The sequence below is a fragment of the Channa argus genome, chromosome 10 (genome assembly GCF_033026475.1).
Source record: "Channa argus isolate prfri chromosome 10, Channa argus male v1.0, whole genome shotgun sequence".
NCBI lineage: Eukaryota > Metazoa > Chordata > Actinopteri > Anabantiformes > Channidae > Channa > Channa argus.
Genome location: NC_090206.1, coordinates 6,813,075 through 6,839,111, shown reverse-complemented (window position 1 = coordinate 6,839,111; position 26,037 = coordinate 6,813,075). Strand labels below are relative to the sequence as shown.

General features: G+C 36.8%; 1 protein-coding gene across 5 annotated transcripts in view; it reads right to left on the bottom strand.

Annotated features, from left to right (window-relative positions):
- The window catches only part of pigg (phosphatidylinositol glycan anchor biosynthesis class G (EMM blood group)), a 73,807-nt gene that overhangs the window by 34,794 nt on the left and 12,976 nt on the right, over positions 1-26,037 (bottom strand). For 2 of the 5 annotated variants that reach the window (XM_067517815.1, XM_067517816.1), the window contains exons 6-10: positions 22,076-22,288; positions 18,089-18,306; positions 17,445-17,729; positions 10,865-11,268; positions 7,579-7,770 (exon numbers count right to left, since the gene is read on the bottom strand). In XM_067517815.1, the coding sequence (XP_067373916.1) occupies positions 7,579-7,770; positions 10,865-11,268; positions 17,445-17,729; positions 18,089-18,306; positions 22,076-22,288 (1,312 nt within the window). Of the gene's footprint in view, positions 1-7,578; positions 7,771-10,864; positions 11,269-13,719; positions 15,488-17,444; positions 17,730-18,088; positions 18,307-22,075; positions 22,289-26,037 lie in introns of those variants that run through there. The other 3 variants (XM_067517817.1, XM_067517818.1, XM_067517819.1) reach the window with 3 other exon arrangements.

Below are 26,037 nucleotides of genomic sequence, written 5' to 3'. Positions count from 1 at the left end.
AGGTAATTAAACATCCATTAAAGCAAATTCAATCATACTGTGACTGGATTGTATCCATCAATCAAAGCATATTTACTCAGGTAAAAAGCTATATAGATACATTAAATCTATATAGGAGTCCAAAGTAGCACTACTTACAGTGAGTGCCCCATTACTACTTAAACAGTTTTTTCTGAGTCTTTCATGAATGTATAATTTACCTGATAAAGTAAGAGTTTGGGTCATTCCACATAATAGTCCTGTTTTTGTGTTTTCATCCGAGCTCTTATTACAGGTTTAAGATGGACAGGGAGTGGAATGTTTTGATGTCACAGTCAGAGGTGATGTCAAAAGACAAAAAAAATATTATTCATCCAGTTACAACCCCAATTCCAAATAAGTTGGGACGATGTGTTAATGCTAAATAAAAAAAAAATGCAATCATTTGCAATTCTCATCAACCCATATGTTATTCACAACAGAATTTAAACAACAAATCAGATGTTAAAACGGAGACATTTTACCATTTCATGGAAAGTATTAGCTCATTTTGAATTTGATGGCAGAAATATCATCCCAACTTCTTTGGAACTGTGGTGATACTTTATTCAGTATTTCCTTAATAACACAAAAGCTCTACACAAGCTGCAGATCTTTATCATAATCATCCTCAACCTCTTTGCTCCATCACCAATAACTGTTGTGTTACATGACATTTCGCAAAGCTGGTTCTAAAATATTAAGAACCTGAAGCACTTTCCACACTGATTTTAAGTGTAATAGAACATTTATGAGTAAAGAGATAAAGAGGAAAAACCACAAAGCAACAAGCAAACACAAGTAAAAAAGCAATATTTTCAACCACTCTGCCAACAGTCTCCCATCTATTGCCAGAATGCTTTTCTTAAATTCAACAAATTGTTATGACCGAGACATCAGCTCCCCTCCTCCTTTTCCCAGAAGCTTTACCTGGCCAGCTAGAAATTCATAGTAGATTAGAGAAGCTAATAGAGAACACAACTGAGGACTGTTAGGAATTGTTTTCCATGTTCTGGACTATTCTAAACGCCATTCAGTGTAGGGATTCAGTAAAGTTTCATGTTTCGTGGCAGACATTTTTAATTTATGATGACTTGACATTTCTAAAAATTGCTGTATAAATACTATGAATGTGTTTAAATCCTGTTTTGATTTAATTTACTTTCATTCACAGTTATAAAGAAAACCCAATAAAAATATCCATTATGCACGAGACCAAAGAGGAAAATCACGTACTATTGATCAAATCCTAATGATAGAACTCATCTTGACACCTGTGGGACTGTTAGCAGAAAGTATTGTACATGCCAAGAATACAACTCTGTATTTCGGTTGACTAATAAAAAATTAGCAAGAGACCACAAAACAGTTGCAGGATACAGTTTAGTGGAAAACTTCTTTTATCATCAATATTTTATTCAATGCACAGTTAGCTAGTAGAAAAATGTACTTCATCATTAGTAACAAAAATGGTCAAGGGGTGTATAAAAATACATTTAATATATTAAAATAATAGACATTGATAAATTTTGCATCCCCTATGTGAAAGGTTTGCAACACTTGTGTATGTCCTTTATAACCTCCTCCAACATCTTTGGGTACCCTCTGAGCAGCATTTGTATCTTTTCTGGTGTAATTTTAGCCCATTTTTCATGGCACAATTGTTTCAAGTCTACCAAATTGCTTGGTTGCCTGCCCTGTACAGCCTTCTTCAGATCTTTCCACACACTTTTTTTTTTTCTTCTTCTATTGCACACCCGTTGCACTTTATGACTAAATTTTTTAACTTTGGTCTCATCAGACCACATAATGTTGTTCCAAAATTCATTTGGTTTGTTGCTCCAAGCGTGCTGCCTCATTTCTAGAAGTAAGCAATGGCTTCTTGCATTCTTTTCACCAAAGGAATCCAGACTTCTTGGAGGAGTCTTAGTGTGTCTACGTTATGTTTTCACAGTTGGTGCTATTATCTGTAAATGCGCTGAAATATTTGTATACCCTTCTCCAGCTTTATAAAGGTTTACTAAACTTATGTTGAGATCTTCATAAAGCTGTTTTTCTGAAGCCATTGTTTTTTCTTTTTTGTTGTGGTTGTTGTCAGCAAACTGCATGAGATTTCCCCTGGAGATCTACCCACCTGCAAAATTGAACTGCAGGCCCAATTGAACACATCTGCTGCCATTCATTAAGGATTAACTGTTGACTCCTTCCTAAAGATCAGGCACCTGATTTTACACATTAAAGTTAATTGTCAGATTGGATTGATTTGCTTCTAGTTCTGGAAGATGTTTCACTTCTCATCTGAAGTGGATGAACATAAGGTTCACGGGGTGTCACAGGGAACTGTCTGGCCTTCTTCGATTGTGCAGTGAACCCCGAAAGAGACAGAAGCCTCAACAGTGAATTCATACATATCAATATTTACTCCTTGACTCGAACTACCCTCAAGAGCACAAAGTGGGAGTGATCAGAACACTACACCATCTGGCCGTGAGTGGGCAGACAAGGGTGGAGTAAAAGGAGAAGGGACACAATGACATCAAGAAAGCAGTAAAAATCTGCAGAAAGCCAAGGTGGGTTGTTGTCAAATCCACAAACAGATTTAGTAGGAGCACTTCCACTACAGACAAACAAGGTAAGGACAATAAATGGAACAACGTTCCACCCGTTGCTGGAATATTCAAGAAACTCAAGAGAATCTTGAATAAAATCCACATCTCTATACATTTTAAACCCAGTAACACACTGAGGCAAACACTGGTCCACTTCACAGACAAAAACACAGACATAAGCAGAGCAATGTTATATATGTATGCAGTCAATTGAGCAAGCAATGTATACATTTGTACACCGGAGAAACTAAACAATAACTTCCCAAATGCATGACACAACAAATTACAAAATACAGCTGCTAAAAACAAGACTCAGTAGTCCATCTGCATCTAAAAGACAAGGTCTTTAAAGGTCCTTTGAATTTCCACATTCTGGACAGGGAAGACTGGTTGTTCGAATGAGGAGTTAAGGAAGCAATTAATGTCCCACTCAAATGACCCTCTCCCAGCAGAGGAGGTGGCCTACAACACTAATTATTAAACATTTACAATGTAGTTCATCCATCACAGAAGAGTAGGGATGGGTACCGAAACCTAGAATTAAATGAAGCCCGAGAATAAATTATTAAAGATCATAGGATCAATAAGCTGCAATATTATCAGTTGTAGAGAAATTAGGAAAATAGACTTGCGATTTATTATTGCAACTTAACAGTTATTATGCACATCTTAATTCTCCAACTCTTCTGATGAGGACATTCGCCTATGAAGCATTTTTACCATTTCCAGTCCAAAGGAGATCGCTTTCTGAGCCTCTGTATGAGAGGCAGGTGAAGGTCTCTTTCTCTCTCTCTCTCTCCACCGTGAAGCACACACACACACACACAGACAGTGCTTTTATTTCCAATACCGGAAAAAGCTGACTGTTCGAAAGTGTGGTTGCTTTTCACTAGTCAATGATGACAATGCTTGTCGCTACAAATGCAACAACTCATTAGTATGCAAGTGCAGCAACGTGCAATCTGTCAAGACATCTAGTCTATAACGAAGTGGTAAGGAAATGCACAGTTTTTGACTACCTCACTCATACTTTGTACGTTGCCTAGGTTTGTTAGCTAGCAGCCCGGAGCCCACACACTAAACTATATAGACATCAATAAATGCTTAAAAGTAACCAACCAGCTTATTGTTATGAGTGCATTCATAAATTCAATCTGAACTCAGAATTGTCATTAAGTACGGGATTGAACTAACCAAGATTGGTGGACAACCGCTCTACCTTCCTGCGCCCTGGTAATGGTAATGCATTGTAATTCATTTGTTATCTTTTAAGTAATATCTGTAACACTGAGTAGTGTGCTCTGATCTAAGGTGGTCAGATATGATTATACAATATTCCAAAGAACTTTTTTGTTAAAGGTGCAGCTACAATAAACCAACCCACTCCTCCTGCTGCTGCACTTTGCTAGTCAAGAATATAAATTTATCTATAACACACATAAGAAAATGGAGCAATGTCATTTCTTTTGTTAATTTTCTTTGTTCTGATTTAAAAACAATAAAAATAATAAGAGAAAAAGCAGTGATAAGAGTATCATTTTAGTAATTGTAGTAAAGAATCAATAAGCATTATGAGTAGTACTACCAAACTTTCAGGGTATTTTAAGCTTTAGAGAATCCTTGACATTGCTTGTGGAGAAATCACGACCAGTCAAATCCATCAGATCTTATGTGCTGCGTTTTGTAATTTTAATAGTAGTAACAGTCGACAGATTATAGTAGCTTGTCAAGCTGTGGTACAGAGGAGCTGCATGGACTTCATGTTACCTTGGAAACAAGCACTCGTGTTCAAGCAAGCAAGCAAGTAAGAAAAGGTAAGACTACATCCAATCCTCTCAACATGTTTGGTATATCCCCTTCATCAATCACCTGCATCGGTCTAACACTTACAGTAAATCAGCCAAAACAAGTACTTCACTGCCAGAGGCAACGTCTGAAGAGATGCATGAGAAATAGGCAGGCCTGTCTTAGCCCTGGTCTTTCTGTGGAATAAGCTGAGCATGCTACAGACACAATTATTGAAATGGTGCTGGAAGTGAGACTTTGGAACAATTGTTACGCACAAATAAAAAACTAATTACACAACAATCCACAAGATCAATACTGGCTGTGATAACAGCATGTGTTGATGTCTATATTTTCTGCTTTATGTTACAGTAAAACAACCACCCTTTTCCTAGAAGCATTTTTTAGAAAGATAAACCAAAGACAAGGAGGATTTGTATGAACAATGCTTTAAAGTTAGTAGTATAATAATTTGTTAAATGTTACTACTGATATATTATTCCAACACTGAACTGCCTTTAAAACAGGCTTATAAAATAGTTTACCGCTTGGGTAATAAAGCTGAGAGCTAAATTCTCTTTGTGTGTGTGTGTTTGAGAGTGTGTGTGTGTGTGTCTCATTATTTGTGAGTGCGGCAGGGGTTCACAGGTGTTTTTAGACAAGTTTGAATACATTTCCATTTTGAAGCGGGATCGGTTTGCATGAAATTGGGAACCTGCACAACAGTCCCCTTCTAGATAAAGCAGCACATAATAAAATGGGTCATGTTTTGTTCAGGATTGAGACACATACACACTCAAATGAAAACATAATTGCTGCAAGTACTTTTTGTGGATTTTTGTTTGATAAAAAAAAGTGCCATAAATGCAGAGAAAGAGGATGGAGACTGCAACAAACATCAGCTATGAAATATGCTGTCTCGGACAGATTTGGCCCTCAGCCGGTTGCTTTGATGTTTAGCTACTTTCTGTTGGAAAGAAATGTTGATTTGCTTCATCTTTTATATTGCCTGGATTTCTATCTTTTTTTAGTGTTGTTTTGCTCTGACAATATACAGTGATTTCTCACCATTCTATAAACCAAAAAAAGGTAGATTACATGCATGCAATCAGTTGACTGCTTGTATATTTCAGGTTCATTTCTCCATTGGTGAGAAATAAAATCCCAAAGAGGGACACCAACTGTATCCACAGTGATATCTGTACATAGATATACATCTAACACAAGGAAACCAGACCTTAAAGGGGGTTATTATACAAACTAATTCCTTTTTATGTTACATTAACGTGTAAAGAACAAAACATTTTAGATGTTTTTATGCATCAGAAAAACTGCTTAAGTACTGTAGCTGAAATAAATTGACTATTAAAATAGAATAAGATGACATACACAGCAACACAAATACAGCATCTGAGATGGAGGACTGCTTTTACTTTCTTAAGCCCAGGAATAAAGTTCATTTTAGCTGCCTATTGTTATAAGACAAGAATCTACAGTGTGGAATAAATGTAAAATAAACCCTTCAGGTGGAAACAATAATGATCAATCTGATTGAAGTCTGAAGAATATTCTGGAGGACTAGATCAATAGTCATCCTTGCCAGTCACAGAATATGTCAAAAGGAGCAGGGGACCCTGCATAGCTTAAGTCAGGTTTCTTCATATAGGAAAAGGGTGAAGGGTTGAGCTTTTAATTAGGTGAGCAAGTAGGACAGACTGCCAAGGAGAACAGGAAAGGTTAGGGAAGGGCAGGTACTTGTGGTAGATGAAGGGAGGTCAGAAAAACTAGACAGGAGAAATGTGTGCAGCCATGCACACTCATTATTTTTTGACCAGGGTTAGTAGCAGATAACTTTGTGCCAAGCTACAGTCTGGAGAATAAAAAAAAATACTACCACACGTAGGGGGTGCAAGATTGTCAATTTTCTCCTTTTTGGACAATGCTAACACCAACTATTACATATATGTTTTACTCAAAGATTGGATGCATAGAATGTTAAGAGGCATCAGTCTTTTATAAAAGCCATGCATTATACTTGTTGTTCCCCCGTTAAATATTGTTTGGGGAGAGTTTTTCCTCATCAAATCTCAGGGTCTAAGGACAAGGATTGCTGTAAGATTGGAAAGCTCACTGAAGCAAATGTGTTTCATTGGTCATCATTGAGCACATTTACATTTTTTACATACACGTTACAATGAAATTCAGTCTCTGCAGCTAACCCATCTCCTTGGGGGAAAACAAGTACGCTTGATTAAGGTTGAAGTGTCTCAGAAGTATGACAAGGAGGAATGTACTAAAACTATTTCAGTGCATCTACAAGTTTACCAAATCCAAACTCCTTTTAAGATTTATCATTGAATGATAGCAAGAGGAAGCAAGGGGCATTTTAAGAATATAATATGGCAATACATCAAATAATAGTCAGTCATTGCCAAAGTGGGCGCCCCACCAATGGACTGAATGACACTGGAGCAATGTCATTTACATAGTTAAAACCACTAATAATCAAATTTAAAAAGGTACAGTAGAGCTGTGAGTGTTAGGAAACCAGAAATCAGAAAACCACCCGCTCTCTTTTGTCCCCATCATCAGACTGCCACAGTAGCCTCTACAAACTTCCAAACCTGGATGCAAGGTTTTGTATTTTGGTCATGAAAAGCTAAAAACCTCATTTTCAACCTTAATGAAAAGCAGATTTACAAAACTATTATTCCAATATTCCACATGGTGATATATTACCTCTACACTCTCTCTGTTCAATCTCTGGTCTAATTAACTTGCTTACTCCTCAGTGTGAAGATGTGACTTTGTTTTTATTACTTACAGAGAACAGAAGAGATGGCGGCGGTGCCAGAGACCAACCTGTCAATACTACTGCAGCTCTTATTGGCTGCCAATCTGAAACAACACTCATGCCTCCTTCACTGTCATTAATGGAATTTAAAACACTGGCAGATGTTTTTAGCATTTGAATATACACTGGTTTGGGGAGATTTATATAAAGTAGAAAAAAAACAGTTAAAGCAGTTTACCATCACAATTAAAGCCACGTTGGTCTAAAATCTTGAACCAGATGACACATCAATCTTAAACACTCTTACTAAGAGGGACATTCATTTAGCAACTGGTGATTGGAATCACGGTTTTGGGATTAAAAGAAACTTACTTGGACATAGTTCGGTCAGAGTGTTGCCAGGGAAACAAGACATTGCCAACAGCTGCCCGGTAACTGTAGACACCTAGAAGTCCGAGAGCCAGGGCAACCTTTGAGACCATGGAGCACCGTCTTTGAACCAAGAGGTAGATAAGAACCAAACAGAAAGCAGCCAAAAGGGAGAGTACGGTCTTGTGTTCGGAACTAGAACAGAAACAAAACGGAAAAACAGTCATTGGGTCAATCAGTGATCAGCACTGTAATATTAGGGGTCTCTGAAAACTCAAACTGAAATTCATGTTTGTGTAAACAGAGTTCTATACATTTCCTTATTACAATTAAAATACAGAAGGATTGAAAAGGAATTGAGTAATTTAACTTTTATTTAAAAAAAAGAAATCTTAAATCTTGAAGTTGACTATTTACTGTGCAACCCAAAACACTGATGCGATGAAACACTGCTAGTCTTCACCTCCAGCAGTAGTTTAAAGTTTAAAAAGCCAAGGATCTTCAATTGTTCATTGGATTCAGTTTGAAATTACACTGCACTGAGGCAGGACAGGCAGGAAATAAGATTTGAAAGTACATATCAAAGTTGAATAGAAGACATGTATTTGGCCATTAGACTGATCAGGCAGCAGTGTAAGTTTGGCACTTTGAGACAAGATGAGACATAAAGCTACCTAGATCTCATTATCCAAGCAACAGGCAGTGCAGGTTGGGAGAAAGGGCAACACTGGACAGGGAAAAAGGTCAGAATCCACATCTCTATTCCACAATGCGATGCATGTTAAAGAACAAACCATAATCCCCTGCCCTGTGCTGTTGACAGAATATTAATAGCTCTGAAACAGTCACAGATTTACTGAGAAATCACCATTTTTCTACAGTCTGGACAATCAGAGAAAGCTATTTTCCCTTCTTGAATCTTTTAAAAAAGAAGGGTAAGTGGAGGCTCCTGTCAACTTCTCAGCCAGAAAAACACATTTTAAGATGTTTCAATATCAGAAGAACAGACGTGTATAGAGATGAAATTCTACCTTCCCTTCAGTGTCTGTCATGAACAAATTATTCAGGGACTTGTTTTCTTATCGAGTGTAATTTCCCTGTGCATTCCACTCAACAAGCCACAACTGTATATGTACTGGGTTATTTTCTATATTTCAATAATGGCTTTCATCATCAGTCAACTGATGTATTTTTTTATAAAAAAAACTAAAATAAAAATAGCCTTAGGTGACAGCTGAATGTGAAAGTGACAGAAGCCTATACACTTCTATTCGGTGGGAATTAAATATTCAAGTTTACCCCATGTTCCCACATAAAAAAGAAAAATATACTACAGTCCTTAGGTCTGCTAGCAGCCCAACATTTATTATAACTCTATGCAATATTGTTACAGATCTGCTATAGCTACTGCTGTTTGTTTAGCTTTAGCAGTAGTGGAGTTAAAGTTTGTCTTACAGGATCTAGTCAGTGCACTCAGAAGCATATAGGTATATATTTAAGGTGCAGTGTGTAAGATTTATAGAGAAATCTATCAGAAGAGACAGTATTCATTAGTATATTTTAATTAGTGTGTAATCTCCTGAAAGTAAGATAAGGGAAATTTTCTGTGAATTAGAATGATCCTTTTATATCTGAATACGGAGTGTGTCCCCTTTCACGAAAGCTGAAATGTTTCTACAGTAACACAGAACGGAGAAAAACTGGTTCTGAGATGGAATTCATGTTGAATTTGGTGACACTATAGCACTGCTTGGGGGAGGAGGAGGAGGAGGAGGAATGCAAACATGAAGAAATAAAAAAAGAAGGAGCTGACATTTAAAGATAATTGATCATAATGCGCTAAAGGTTTACAACAGCAAACTAGCCATAAATGTGAATACACTGTCAGTCTGGGTTGTTCTACCTTAAACCATGCAGTTTTTCTCATCGACTGTGCACAGTTCACGTGCACAAACATCCCGCTGGACAAAGAAGATCTAATGTGACGCTGTGACTTTACAAATATGGCTGCTGGCATTCTCACTGATTTAAATCTGAGACATATGAGATGTATGAATATAGACACAGTGAAAAGCTTCTAGGGTTGGAGTAAGAGGTGTACAATGATCAATCTTTTAGTAGAAATGGATTAAAGAAAACTGTCACTGACAATATTGGCTGTCTCACCCTTGTAAAGGGACTGATTGGAGTCGGTATATATTCAGATACATGTAGAATATTTAGATACATGAGACCTCATGTCTAGATGCCATAAAATATTACAAACCGCACCTTTAACGGTTTTTGTTTTAGATTTAGAAGTTGTGTGTCCAAACTTTTGTGCTGTGTAACTCTAAAGTCCACAAAGAAAATAAAGAGCAAGACACCCCACTCTGTCTTTTTGCTATTCAAACAGTGATGCATTTTTCCCCTTGAGACCATCTTAGGAAATATAATGCTGCCAAAGTAATTGTGAATCAACCAGATAGCTGCTGCTCCTAACAGACTCTTTGCTTTTGCCATCTAGTATAATTCAATTCACGTTCACAAGCTGGTACAGCTGAAAAGCATTGCTAAAATTGGTGAGTTAAAGATATTTAAACCAATGTTTGTATATTTTGAAGTGTGGTGTCAATCATCTTGAGAATGGGTGAATGTGTACGATATTGTCCACATAACAGAGAAGACATATGGATTCAAAATGGAATCAAAGAAGCCATTTATGTTCAAGTGGACAATCCTTTCCTCTGCAGAGCAGAAGGTCTGACACAAGGCTGTTCCTCTAGATCACTTCACGCATCCACCTGGGAGGCCACACATAAGAATGAGAGGTGGTATGAGTCATTCAAATTAAAGCCAGACGACTCTCCCCTACTCATAACGTCCCTGTTGTCCGACTGACAAGCCAGGTCAGATAAGAGAAATAACCTCCATGGAGGAAATTTCCTCAGAGTAAAGAAGCTACTTTGAACCATGATAATGATAATTTAACACGGTCGTGTTTATAGCTTGTTACTCTACTTTAAATGGCCAAAAATAATTTGTTAATAGTACACTGTATTTACAGCTGAAAACAAAGAGCTGATTCATAAATGCTTTGGCATTGACTGGCCTCATGGGAGCATATTGGCTAATCTGGTGGTAACTGCCAGTTCACCAAGAGGCTGATGAGCTGAGGGATGAAGAGGTGAAAACATGTGACTTGGACAAATTATTCCAATTTAATAGTGTTATATGATTTGCATTTAGAAGAATTAAAAGACTTAAGAACTCAAATATATTATAATTTTAGAAGAGCGATAAACACAACCTGTTAAGCCAATGTCCGACATCAGGAATATGAGCCCATTGCACCCCAGTCTGGTTGAGGGAACGCAGCAGCCGGCAGCACAACAAAATGAAAGGTGGAGTGGCTAATGCTAGCCACTTCTCTGAGCAAATTTCTGCCTTAGGGTGAGCAGAAGGACGACAGTCTTTGGAAGGGAGCAAATGCTCATCTCCATCTCCAGAGCCACTCTGCTCTCTGAAGTACTTGCGGCAGACATCCTGGAAGACGGCGAGGCAGAGGGTGCTGAGCAGAAAGTACCAAGTTTGGTGCTCCTCCTCTACAAAGCTGCTTGCAGCCAAGCTGAGAGTGTGACCAACCGTGCCAGCCAGCAGCAACAAATCCAGCTCTGACAGCGACCATTCACTGCCAGTGCTCCTCAGTGGAGACTATGAACAAGAAAAAAGCACATTAGAATAGAAACTTTAGGAGTAGAGGAGTTAAAAAAAAAGAAAAAGAAAAGAAAAGGAAAGATGGGTCTTGGGCCTGAAAAAGACATATGGTCATATTTGTGCCTAAAATTTAAGGTGTTAAAAATTCCAACTTGTAGGGCCACATTTCTATGTAAAGAAATCTATTTAAGATAAGACTATTTAGGCTTGAGACAATTTACAAAGTCTGATTAAGCACTGAACCTATTTTCAGACCTGGGTTGTTTATCCATGGCATCATCTTGATACACTAGCCCAACCACATGTACATGTTTGATTATTTCATACAGATCGTTTCCTTTATCTCAAAACTGCTTAAAAAATAGAAAATTGTATTTAGTGATGGAAATATTGCTCACACCCACATTTTATCAAAGAAACATTATGCAGACAGCAGTTTCAGATGTGACACCATGGCATGCACTGCAAACAGCACATGGGGCCTGTCATTGATAAAGTCAGTCACTTACAAGGTTTCCATCACTTTTTAATATTGGTGTTTGATGATTTATTTATTTGTAGACAAATAATTTTCCTTAGAGGTGACAGCATATTGCCATGCAAAGCAAGTTCAGCCAACCTCTTAGGTCGGCAGTAATATTTTAGCCTAACAAATATTAAATACAGACGTGCATCTTAGCCTATGTTCACACTGATGATAGAGAGGTTGAGGGGGGTAGACACAGTACCCGCAGCCTACATTGGTTGGATCACTGTGGAACTGAGCAGTTTCATATTTGTTGTTTCTGTTAAAAAACGTCAAGCTATGATGTAGTTTTACACTGTGTGATGTGCTGTAAGACTATTAATTCATTACATGTAAAAGACCTGATGTCCTGTATCCCCACAATGTCTTTGCTGTCGAGATAAAAACAAGGCATGGCTTAAAGAAAGCTGTGTTTTATCCAGCTCCACTGCCCCTTATTTAGGTCTGTCACTCCTCTAGCTGTTGGTAAATGTTCAATCCATCCACTGATTATATGAAATTCCTATCCATTTAAGAGTTAGGGGGGTTCATCATGGTTGTCACAGAGATACAGAGACACCTACAAAGACCAGCAACCAATCATGTCTTTACAATACAAACATCCGAATTAGGTAAGTATTTATTAAAACTAGGTGGAAGCCTACAGTAAAACCCAATCTGCACTACTATAGCTACTATAGCAGACTGGCTTCTGAGGTATTGTGGATGAAAAGTCATAAAAAGATAATCTCAATAAACAAAACTTGAAACTTTAGTCAGGCATAAAACAGAACCAGGTTGCTAGGGATTTGGGGAATACAGAATCCACCAGATGAAGTTAAAAAATGCCAAAGAAACACTTTGCCAACTTTTGAATTACTTGGAAAAAAGTGTACATGTGTACATGCTTATGTGTCCATAAATATCAGAGAGGGGCACAAGAACTGCATTATAGGAAGGTTAAAGTGTATCAGTCTCAAAAAATTACCGACCAGTCCAGCAGAAATAATTGTAATTCTCTGATCGGGTAGCCCGGTTCAAATACTTTTAGAAGTGAGCCATCTCTGCACTGCTGCCAGTGCTGTTTAGTGAGTCTGGGTGTTAGAAGCCTTTGGTGGCACCTCTGCATATTAAGATACGTTTTAGAGCAAACACCATTTCTACTGAAAATATGAGAAAAACAAAGTCACACTAAAGCTTAATTTTATGACTGGAAAAACATTACAACTAGTGGAGACTCCAAGACATTTCTGACCTCAACCAAGAAGCAGTCTAACACAAAACTATGAATGTTGTTTTTACACTTTTGTTTTTGCATGGATTAAGCAAATGAGATATAATACTTCTGGTCTTTGTGCTTAGGTAAGGTAATCAGTTGCTGGCTATAGCCTTTGGCAGATAAGTAAAAAGTTTTAAACCCAAATCTGTGAACTATTTTTTTTTTCCATTATTCCATTTTTTTAATTAATAAATAAAATGGAGAATAGTTGGATTCACATTCCTGATAATTTAAAAAGCATAAAAGCATACTCTTCATAATGTTGAAGCACAGAAAATTGACAGAACTATGAGTTCTTTTAAATAAAATTGTATATTTTTCCTAATATCATTGAAGAATTTCTGATGTTTCACTATCCATGTCAGTTAATATCATACTTCTACCATAGTAGGCAAAAATAGTATTAAGGTTACAGTTCAGTTCTGATGCCTATGGAATCACTTCATAGTATATGATTTCTCACTTCCTATTGGCAGAGCATTGAGCCTACCTTCCCATCAAACTGTTGGGAAACAGCCTTTCTGATGTACCCCTCTGTGAAGGAACCTTCAAGCTTTCTCATTTGAGAAATTGATAATTTCAGGCAAAAAAACAAAACAAACAAAAAAAAAAACACTTTAACTTGTATTGTTCTCAGACTTGAGGCTTTTTAATATGGTCATGAGAGAATAATTGAATACATTTTTAAGGAGATCTCAATATTTTTTTAAATTTTGCTTGTAGTTTTATTCTTGGCACTTTTTTCCTTAATTTCTGTTCTGGTTTTTCTACTTTTTGCATCAACGTGTCACCTCTGTCATAAAAACTACTCTTTGAAATTAGGTACACTTACCTTTAGGTTATTAAAATTCATTCAACTGGAATTCTAATCACATTTCTGTTCAAGTAGTGAGTTAGTGTGTTTAATCTTCCAGTTTCCCAAACTCAATCTGTCTAGAAGAGAAACTAATCAGGATCCCTCTAATAACGGTTTTGGATGCTGCCCATAATGCAGTCATTCGTCAAGCCAAAAGAGGTGCAGTGTTAGCTAAGCTAGAAACTAATTCAAGTGATTACATAATCTAACAACACCTGACTTCATCTAATGTTCTTTCTTTCTTCCATTTTGAAACAGTACAATAGCCAACCAACTTTTTTCTTCCTGGTAAGTCAAGCTCAAATTGAAAGATAACTGGAAAGTGTCAGCAAAGGTGCCAAACTGCCAGTGCCCCATCAGATAAAGCATAGTTCTGCAACTTCATTACCAATGCAGTCTAATGGAAATAAAATGAACAAAATTGAAAATTCATTATCAAATCTTAATATGAAATGAGTTTGTCAGTCATAATTTGGAGGATACTCTTGGTACTACAGAAAGGAATATGGCTCCTTATTCATAAAGGCTTAACTCACCGTTTTCAGAACATAAAACATGAAGTAAAACAAGAGACCAGTTTGGTAACTATAGTCGAAGGTCTTAGTTAAAAAAACAAAAATAAAAACAGTATGTGCAGCAGAATTTATAACTAAATTACCTCAAGTAAAAGGTTTACAGTTGAGGACAAATTACAGGTGAATTTCAATATATATTAATACACTGTTAATTATTTCAGTTCTGTGTATAGATCAAGATCCAACTCCCTTATGTAGATGTTTTTTCGTTTGAATTTAAGAAATCCAAGTATAGTACAGTAACCCTACTTTACTGCAATGCTTTCTTACACTATAAGATGTATATATACTTTTTAATTAATAAATGGCCAAGTCTGGTATCTTCTCAAGAAAAACAGTTTTCACTATTAGCTGTGAACAATTGTTTTAAGGCTGCCGAAGTCACAGAAACATTTACAGATGAGTACATTTTCTCCACATTTTCCAGTGTAGATGTGGGATTTTGTTTTTTCAACTGAACCAAATGACCTCAGTGAATTTCTTCAGATGCTCTTGCTGTATCGGCAGTTTTAAAAAGTTACCAGACAGGAAAAGAGATATAACCTTTACAATTGAGACTCTTTTTTTGGAGCAATTTAAATAAAAAATAAAGAATGAAAACTTCCACCTTCAGAATCTTGTTAAATCTGATTGATTACTCACATTTAGAAGATATGTTTGCATTTTGCTGGCACTTCCTTTTACTGGTTAAGGTCATTTTTAGCATAACATTTATATATTTATATATTGTACAGAAGCAATTTAAACGATAAAAAATAATTATTAAAGCACTGTGCTACTCTGGATCATTTTCTGATTATTTGCAACTGCAATTTGGTCTTCAGAAGAATTTCGCCTATTGTGGGTTCTTTGTTAATTCAGTGGCCGGAGCAGTGGTAGAGTGGCCGCCTACTGACCATAGGGTCAGAGGTTCATGCACCGCTCTTCTCGACCGCATGTCAAGTGTCCCTGGGCAATATGCTTAATCTGTCTCCGTCGTTTGGCGGCAATCGCAACAGACACTGTCGATAGGTGGAAAGAAGAACAAACAGGTGGGAGATTTCAAAAAGTGCAAAGTGAGTTTTTGATATTACTGGGCTGTGAACAGGTATTTCAGAAACACATATGTGACATCATTCTGCTGACATCTGGTGCTTTGGAAATTTTCTCAAAAACAGCAAACTAAATTCTAGCAGCAAATGTACAAAAAGTACATATGTATGTACTGAAAAGATTTTTCGAAATGAAAATAAACACTTTTATTTCAAATTTTTTAAAAAGACATAATGGATGTGTCTAAATCAGCATTAAATGTGTAATACATTTAAGCAGGAACTCCATGAACAGTCTGTTTTGATGTATAAATTATTAAGATTGGTCCTGACACTATCTATTGTCCACAATCCCTTTATACTGTATGAAAAGCCTCAGATTTGATGATCACGTACAGCATCAGAGTGCTGTGGCATTAAGTGTGATCATCCACCGCGTTTACTTTGATTAAGTAAGGTACAATTATTGGAAAAATGTTGGGGCTCAGTAAAGCCTGCATTTTGATCCTTCCTTCCAACTTTTTTTTTTTTTTTTGCAATTTTTAAGTGATTAACACAGCAAGTAATGCTGTTTTCCATTTAGCTGTAGCATTTGTAGAAACGTAGAAGCCTGTTGCTTCCTGACCTCTATAATCATATTTGTGCTCTGTTCTTATGGCTATTTTTCCACTTGCAGGCCATTTTTAGGTGCAAAAGAACTCAACTTAAAGCCAAGTTTGACAACTATTTCCACTTTTTCCATCATCTCATACTACTGTAACACTCTCATGACAATAACGGGACAAAACAAAACTTTCTATAATGCAAAGTAAAAGAAATCATCTAGCTATAGACACGACCTGCACAGATTGAATCATGGTGGTCTGGAACATTTCTGATACAAGTGTAATGACTGTGTTGTTATAAAGCCATGGTAAACAATAATATAAAATATATATATATATGCTACCTGACATGATGGATATGAACAATCCAGTAGTGTGTTTTAGAAATGTGAACTGTTTTAAAGATTCTGACTTTGACTTTTGGGATGCAGAGTCACCCTGAAGCAGAAAGCCTTTGAAACATTTTCATATTCATGTTGCTGTCTTCAAATTGTTTTTATAGGACATTTACAGTTATTGCATAGACTGCTGATTATATTATCATACTTTTGTCAGGATATACCAGTAATGCATTTTAAACAGTTACATTAAAAAGATTAATTTCGTATTTTCTTACAATTTTTCCTATGCATTACTACATTTTCCTATGCATTACTACAGAGTGATTAATATGACCCCTGGCAGTCTTCCATTTAAATGCATAGTGAGCATACAATCAAGAACTGTTTGATTTGACTAGTCTTGTATGCCACACTTTGGTGGAGAAATGTATTAATGGTTGCAGAACCAAGAAATCTACCAAGACTTTTTTCAGGCCTTTTTTTCCACAGTACTGGAAGATTCAAGTGATTTAAAGTTGCACTAATAACGATTCTGCTACTCCTCTAAAAATTGGTGTACAACAGACAAGAGTGTGACAATCCCCCCTGGGCCTCAATAGATTTTGCAGATTTCTCTAAATAAAATTCAAATGAGGAAAAATCAATCTCTAAAAAGTTCTCTATCCAGGCATAGCTCTGACCTTGATACTCACTTGTCCCTTTGATACTCTTAAAGCAAACATAGAGCAACTGAACTGATGAAAAAGTTCAGGCTTTACAATCAGCTAACTACACATACACTATAGGTAAGACATATTTTTATTGTTATTAATTTGTTTGTTTTTTAACCTTTGTTTCACCAGGAGAAGCTCTTGAGATTAAAATAACTTTTTTAGGAGTTTTCTAACATATACATCTACTGTACAGTATGAGGGCAAACATCTGTTACAATCTGAACCTGTGGTTGCCTAATGGGTGGTGTATTTATGTGCACAAACTCACCTTGCCGTGAATCTTTGCTCCCAGGGGGAGTCTGCGTGTTGCCATGGAGACCATAATACAAAACAATGCTGAGGAGAAGATGACAGCAACGAACACGAGACCCCAGGAGAGACTACAGAAGTAACAGGAGCTCTCAGCAGATGTGCACACCAAGACATGCACTGAGGCGAGCAGCAGACACAAAAGGTAGAAAGGCAGTGAGAGAAGGGCTGAGAAGACTGGGAGGTCCACTGCTGCTGCACTGCTGAGGGCCTCAGGCATAGCCAGCAGTAAGACCAACAGGAGCTTTGGGGCAAGAGGAGATGGAGACAATCAAAAGAAAGGAGAAGAAAAGTATAATTGACACAACCTCCAAAACACCTTCTATGGCTTGAACAGCACACAGTATGTAATTAGTGAAAACCGTATTACTTTCTTATGGAAGAGCAATGTCACTGGAAACTAAGCAAAAAGATAATGCAAGTTGGGAACACTACAGCAAACTTATCTTATAAAACAGATCCAATATATCAAAGCATAATCTTCTTAGTCTTACATTGTAGACATTTTTCCCCTACACCCTGTAACTTTTAATGGGTAACAAAACATACAGTACCAAACTTCCAACTGTGAAGAGCCATAGGATGAAACATTTAGTTTCTCACCTGAAGCACAAAGATCATGCCTGCAACCATGGAGTACATGTCGTACTTCCCCAGCTGTCTGCTAAGAGCTGAACTCATAGCTGCAAGGGCCTCCAGATACTGTTTCAGGACCTTTTTGCCCATGTTGGTGAGCACCTCAGAGGTGTTGCCCTCCAGGTAGAGCTTCATCCAGCTTCCATGAGCCTTTTCTGCCACACGAAACTGCTCATAGCCAGTCTCTGTTGTGCAGAAAAGATGGGATGGGGACTGTGGTATAAGCAACTGACATATTTAAATAGTGTGTCTTAGAGTGACTATTACTTGATAATCTCATTTCATTAGTCAAAGACCTAACACACGTGTTAAATAACGGTGGTGTTGCAGCTAATACATTCATATATACAGCATTAGTTAAAATTAAGACATTTGCATTGTTTTATAAAAACTTCTGATGCAGCATCACATTAATTTTGCTTTGTTTACTTATCACCAAATACAATTTGATGAACACAAACAATTAAACACACAGTATTTATGAATCCAAACAACCTGAGCTTCCCAATGATAAAACTTAACTCATATGTTGGAAAATGCTTACATGGATGCTATATCGTCAACATTATAGTGAAGCACTACTGTAAAATAATGGCATCACTTCATGCTTCTGTCACCTGATTCTAACAATGACATAAATATAGTTGGAGGCTAATTAATTACTGGCAGAAGTGCTTTCTTTTTACTTTCATTCAATTTTACTATTAGCTTCACTGAATCAAATAGAATCGTGAGAAGTGAAAAACGTTTAGGCATTCTAGATTGCTTTGTCTTACTTTAGGAAAATGCTCTTTTATGCTCTTGACTACTCTACTCTTCAGCACTCAGAAATTAAGGCATTTTCTAAGTATTGGTTTGTTAAGGAAGAGACTTTAGTTATCCCGTTTGTGACTTCATCAATCATTCTGAGGTATGCTGAATGTTTTAAATTGGGAATCAATACTTTTAATGTTTCCTGTGTCAATATTGTTCCTTACATTGAAAAGATAACACCCCTGTGGTAAAAAACGTTTTAGTCCTGAAGAAACCAAATGCATAATTTGTCAGGATCCTAAGTCTGATAAGCTATGACTCACTCACGTTGACTTTAGGCAGATGAAATGATGCCTGTTTTCATCTAAATTCACTGCTTTAGGAGCCTGTTCAAGGACATAGCAACATAGGGCTTGATTTGTGCTACACTTCAGTAATACACAGATATGTACATCTGTCTATAGTTATAAGGACTTCACTGGCATAATAACTTCCTTGGTGCCTTTACCTATCATAACCCATCAACACCAAATTGCCAAATGCGAACGCTTACTTAACCATAATCCTAATTTTAAATGTCTTAACCCTCAATAAGCTCTTTAAATATGTAAGAAAATCTCTTCACACAACACTATACAAGACATGAGCACACACACACACACACACACACACACTCCTAAAAACAATATTTAGCAATATGACACCTATCTCAGCAGCACAGGAATAGAGGTGATAAATAGTGACTGTGGCTTTGCCAGACAAAGGGGTTGGTAGAATTATTAGAACCTTAAGCCACAGGCATGAATCATACAATATCGATGGCCTGGCCATGTTTCATCTGTCTTAAAGTACAGGGACTGTTTAATGGCCCTCCAAGATGACTGAGGATAGAAGCACAAGAAAAACACTATATGAAGATTGAAACAAAGCAGACAGACAAAGAAAATGTGGCAGAAGCATATAGAGGCAGAGCTTAGTCATTTAAACTTAGTGTCACCAGAGTAGAAGTTATATTACTTTAATATTTTGCAGGGTATTCTTACTTTAACCAGAGGGGAAAAAAAAAGAAAGTGTGTGTCCCAAAATAACAAAATCATTTAGGGCATCACAAGATGAGAATCAAGACGAGAATTATTCGCCATTCTAAATGCTTGTTATTCTAATTATCTTTCTGTTGAAATCATTGTACCATATGGTATTATGAGACATACTTTTACTTTTTTCTTTTTCCCCATCCAAAAGGACTTGACCCAACAGGTGTCCAACCGCCATGCTCCTTAAAATATCATCCCAGGCGAATTTCCCAGCACCGACTATGACATTCTACCACACAACAGCTTCATGATTACCCAAGTGGACAGATTCAAAAAAATCAACACATCCAAATGTAGGTCTGCTGGAATAATTTCCATTTCATCCCATCACTATGGAAACCAGGGACCAAAATAGAGTAGAAAATGTGCTGCCAGAGTGTTATGTATTTTTATGTGAAAGGAAGTAGTTTGTTTTGAATCAAGTTTTCAAAGTGCATTTATTGCCACTCACCTTACAATCTGTGTCACTGATTTACATGACACTGCACATTCTCCCATTTCAACTCAAGACAACACTGTTACTGTTGTCAGCGTCAAAATCAGAAAAACATACAAATTTGGTTGAAACCACAGATACTGCAAAATGAATTATTTTAATGGAGTCATCAGTCTAGAAAATCGAAGTGCTCTCCATACAGTAGAATAGCTTTTGAGACATTTCAGTCTCAAACAACATAGCATAAAATGTGTAGACTTTTCTTATTTATGATGAGATTACATCTTTAGAAAAGAAAACTGAGTATACTTTACTAATTTAGCTACTTACAGCAGTTCATCTTTAATGTTACTAAGCTAATACTGCACAACGTCTTAATTCAGGGTATAGATTTTAAACTAATTTTTTGGTGGGGGGTAGATTTGTTTCTAGATGTTTACATTTGATCTGGCTGTTTTTGTGCCTGTTTACAAAGCAAAGCAATTCTCTATTCATGGACCAAGTGATACATTAAGCTTGTGATAATAATGAAATCTTAAATATTTCAAAAGAAAACTAAAGTTTTCTGAATTAAAATGGCAAGAGAAATTACTTATGACTGATCAAAAATTAACAAGGGGAATTGTGATCTATAAAATGTTTGTAAAAGTAAAGGATGGCAACAAAAAGAAAAGGCAGATAGTAAGATAAGAGGTGTGTGGGAGCAGCTCCAAGATGGATAGATGTGACAAACTCTGACCCTGAGGTATAAGTCGGGAGCAGAAATGTGTGAGGATATGTGCATGTATTTACACAAAGAATGGGCAGCGTGAATGTTCAAGAACACACCACAGACTGTGTGGTGTTTTCACAGTTAAGTACACAGTAAGGTATTCATTCACTGGCCAGAAGAAATTCATATATAGGTTTGTCATTACATCAGACAAAACAGGGATCAGTGTGTTCAGAAAAACTAGCCTGTGGATGGTTTCTGTTAGTACTGGGTTCCCCTGTATCATATGGTAACAATTTATCAGCCTTTTTTATTTACTGCTTCTTCTCAGCGCATACAGTACATGATTCATCTATACCAGTGTCAACTTTCAAATCTTCTGCAGCTGAAACATCTGGAGGATTATATGAATGTGCTAAATTAATCTCTTTAAAGTACTATCACATTAAATTTAAATGTTTTAAAAATTCACAAATTCTGATAATGAACCTTGCTATGATCAATCATTTGAACTTAAAACTAATCATTCTACCTTCGTCCTAATCCGACTCCTTCAGGTTAAATGCGCTGTAAAGCTGCTTTAATGTTGTTAACAACATGGTATGAGCAAGAGGTAGACTTCTACATACAGCATATCATTTCAACTTAATTTAACAATGATTTAAATAAGACAGTGATCCAGTTAGTCTGAGTCATGTCACCTCTGAGCTTATGTCAACATCATAATAAACTATTTTCCTATTTTTTTAAGCTGAAATGTCTTGATGACAAGGTGGCACGTAAGACAGAACTCATGTTGAGAGTTATGACCAACTGTATGGGTGAGAGGAAAATGCCAAAATGTTTTAATTTGGAAATAACCATTTCTTGACATGTACTGATGTTCATGTACTATTTTTTTTTTAAATACTATTGGTGATTCCCCTCCAGTTGGTGGAAATGGGGCATTTGTAACCTACCTTTCTCATAGTCTGTGACGCTGTCTTTGAGTAGGCAGCTGAGCTGGTGACCATTGAGATGCAGAAAACGCAGCTGGTCTCGGAGTGAGCTTTCCTCCAAGATACCTGGGATGACGTGGCCTACATTGTTCTGAGATATGGGTAGGCCAAGTCCTAGAGCCAATGTTGAAGTCAGGTCAACCTGCTCCACCACTTGAGGCTTCTCCATTCCCACTGAGATGACAGGGGATAAAAGATAGAAGCAAAACAGTGAAGATAAACTAACCATATTAAAAATGCTGAAATAATTACATGAAATAACAACAATTTCTTTGCATTTTTCCCTTTTTTCTGTTGTAGTGTTATCTTTTTTTTTTTTCAAACCTTAACTTGTCAACTGGAGTGTGGTACTGTGTTTTTCAACGTTTGTCAACCAGAGTTTAACTTAAATGTGTCAACTCTCACAAAAAAAAATCTCGAGCCATAAATACAAAAATATGGAAAAAGTTTTTAAAACTAAAAGTGTTGAGCCACAATAGTGTCGCATCAATCAATCATAGCAGGTAGCAAAACTGATATTTATAATAACAAATGTCACATTTTATCACTTCAAAGCAATTCACAGAGAAAAGCTATTTGCATGAATTTTCATAACATGTCAAGGGCTCAGTTATCATACTGTCTGTGTTTCTGGTTTGCACAATAAGAGATTGGGTCAAAAAAGTTCACAACATTCATCTAAATAAAGTTGAAATAGGATGTCCCTCTCCAAAACTCATAAACCCAACACAAATACTCAACAATGAAATATCTCATGCCTTTTTAGTTATTCTGTACAATATATTTTACGTATCACTCAAACACCCGTCAGGACAGTCTGTGGGCACTGGAAAATGGCAACAGTATTGATGAACATCTGCTGCTTCTCCACAATGACTTCTTTTGTGTATCATGACAAAGAGCATTGATATCTTGTTTGTTCATTAGAAGCAGGGCAAAATGTATTTAGATTTCTGACATAGAGAACCTGAATTTCAACACAACAGCAGCACAGACAACCTCCATAATTACTCATATGTTAGTGCCTGTGGGTATGACCGTGGGTATGACCATGGGGAGGGTTATCATAACATGCAAAACAACAAAAACAAACATGCAGTAATTTTACTCTTTGGTGTGTTGTACTGAGTTTGTCTGTCTACCAAGATCTACATTCACTGCACAGGAAAGCACACAGCTAAAGCAAAAAACCCCGGACTGATGGTCTATAGGTATATTTTGGACATATTAAATACATTCTAAATGTGCCTTCAAATGGGATCATTGAACACGGTGTCAGAGTCTATCAAACAATATAACCACAAACGCTCCAAACCTTTCCTGAACCGCACCTGCCGTTGCCCACCTCTCTATCAGTGTTACTGCACTGAGAACGGGGACAGAGCTGGTCCCTGCTGATTCATATATTACTATGTTTGATTGACCGAATTGATTTTTTTATTTGTTCTCTTCTTCTTCTTAAGGAAGCAGCTACATGCACTAGTGTGCAGTGGGGTTATGACCATCAAAAGTGATTAAATCAGGTGCAAATAGCAAAATATTGCTACAACAGAACCACATACATTTACATGTCCTTGTTAAGGGATTTCTGTGGCTCTTTGTTCTTTACATCCTAAGCTTATTCCCAGCTATCTTGAAATTGTATCAGTGCTTATAGCAGTGTTTTATTTATGAAATCAAAGTGCTGTTAGACTGTTACTGTCACTATGCAAAGTTACAACACGAGTAGTTTAGAAGTAAAACTGAAAAAAAAAGCATTGCATCATAGCTAAAACAGCTTCAACACATCATGTATGTACATTGCAATTCATTTGTTAATAATTAATTAGTACAGTTTTTGAGTACTTCATCCAACACTATCAGGTTGCAACTTTGAACCATACTGCTGTTAAGTGTAATCTGAAATTTAGAATACAGCAATACATGTATGGGGAAAAGAAAAAGCTGCTGACTAAAGACTGGGTCAAACCTGAGAGCTATGGGCTAATTTGGTAATTGAACACATGACATCTTGTTTATATTCAGGTAGACAGATTAGCAAAAAGAGAAAATTGTTGCTGTATCAATCTCATAGATATGTAGGGTAATGTCATAAATATACCAGGCATATCAGGATTGTTTAAATGTGCTACTTAGCAATTAGTGTCATAAACATATTCAATGTAACATGCCCACAATTTTACAACATTCATATATCAACTTGAATACTGTAAATGGGGGTAATGTATTTCTGTTACACAAAACAAAGCAAATCATACTCAGACAGATCATGTGTGTCACATCTCAGTTAAAGGAAACACACACTGAATGCTGATGATTAGATTAAGAAACCCCACTTTGCATTACAGTATCTAGCTCAATATTATTATTATTTGTAATATTTAGTGATGCTGTAAAGGGGAAATCTAAGTGCTATAGCAGCAGAGCAAAAATTCCAGCAAGTGTCACAAACACCACAAGAGAATACATCTAGAATAAATCAATGTAATTAAATTGTTGACTCAAAGAGACAATAACTACACCAAACTGACAGGTGCTTTTAACTTCAATCAATCATGCAAATCGGTGCATGATGATACTGCATGCTGCAGTAATGCATATCACTTGTTTACCGGGAGCAATGGAGTCCATGGAGCCTGAAGGCTGCAGAGTAAGAGAAACTACAGCAGGTGAGGCAGCCTATCGCTGAAGGTTGAGCGCGGGGTGTGCCGCTTCGTTTTTCTGTCGACGGTCAACAGCTGGAAACCATCTAAAGTTACCAGTGAGTCAGTTAGTTTGTTAATACAATGCATTTCGGTTTAAAAGGTTTGTATCCGCGCCTTAACCTCCTTAGCTCTTGGTCACTCTCGGGTCTCTCTTCTGGTCTTTCTCCAGGGAGCAGGCCTGCTTTTTGTAGGGCTAATAGCTGATGTTAATATCTTTTGCTGTGTGTATACAAAGTTGTATTCATGGTAACACATACCTCCTAGCACAGTAAGCAATTGTCCCCACACAAATACAGAGATCAGAATCTATACCTATGCCCCACATGTGAGTCGGGAGAAGATAGCAACAAAGGTGGATTTCTTCAGCAATACAGAAAGAAATACAGAGATATCTAAGGATATAAATAGCTGGATAGTTTCGTACACTCTCATTTTCTGATTAAAGTGGCACTGCCTCTCAGTACCCTCCCAGCAATGTTAAAGTAATGTTCTGCCTATCTGACATTAAGAGGGGCCGTTTTCTCAATGATGCATTCAGATGAAAATGTAAAGATCAGGCAGAGAGCCGGCAATGAACTTTGATCAACTGCAGGATGTTGTAATGCAAACAGGCAGCTAAGATTTAATGACCTGCCATTGTCACTCTGTTAAAAATAAGCAGTTATGGTGAAGAGGGCACTGATTGCAAAGCGGCAGTAAATAGAACACATTTCCTTGTCAACATATGTACATCTATTAATAGAAAGGTTTCACTACAAGTGATTGGATCCTATGTAAGAACCTTGTTTTCTGCTAAAGTTAGAACAGGTTTGGATGTGTCACATGAAAGGTTTCTGTTTTTCATTGTCCTCAGCTTCTTCTCACTGGTGGGGTAGTGGTGGGTTAGATGTAACAAGTGCACCAATCAGCTTTTACAAAAGTTTAGAGCAAACTCTGATTGCAGGTTGGCATTATTGTTATTCCAAGCAAACAAAAATAGTCTATATTGGCTAAATTAACTTTTTTGAGTTGAGCTGTTGATGATAACACCTAAAGATGTGATTTTACAATAATATTTATTGTGCTTTTAGTCATGAATATTTAATGTTATGGAAAAAGTTTTCAAGGGTATATTCTATCTCTGTTGTTATTGCAAGCACACTGACAAGATAACTCTAAAGAGGTGCTACAAAACAAATGTTACTTCCCAAAGGAACAATGTTTGCCTCTTAATTTCTA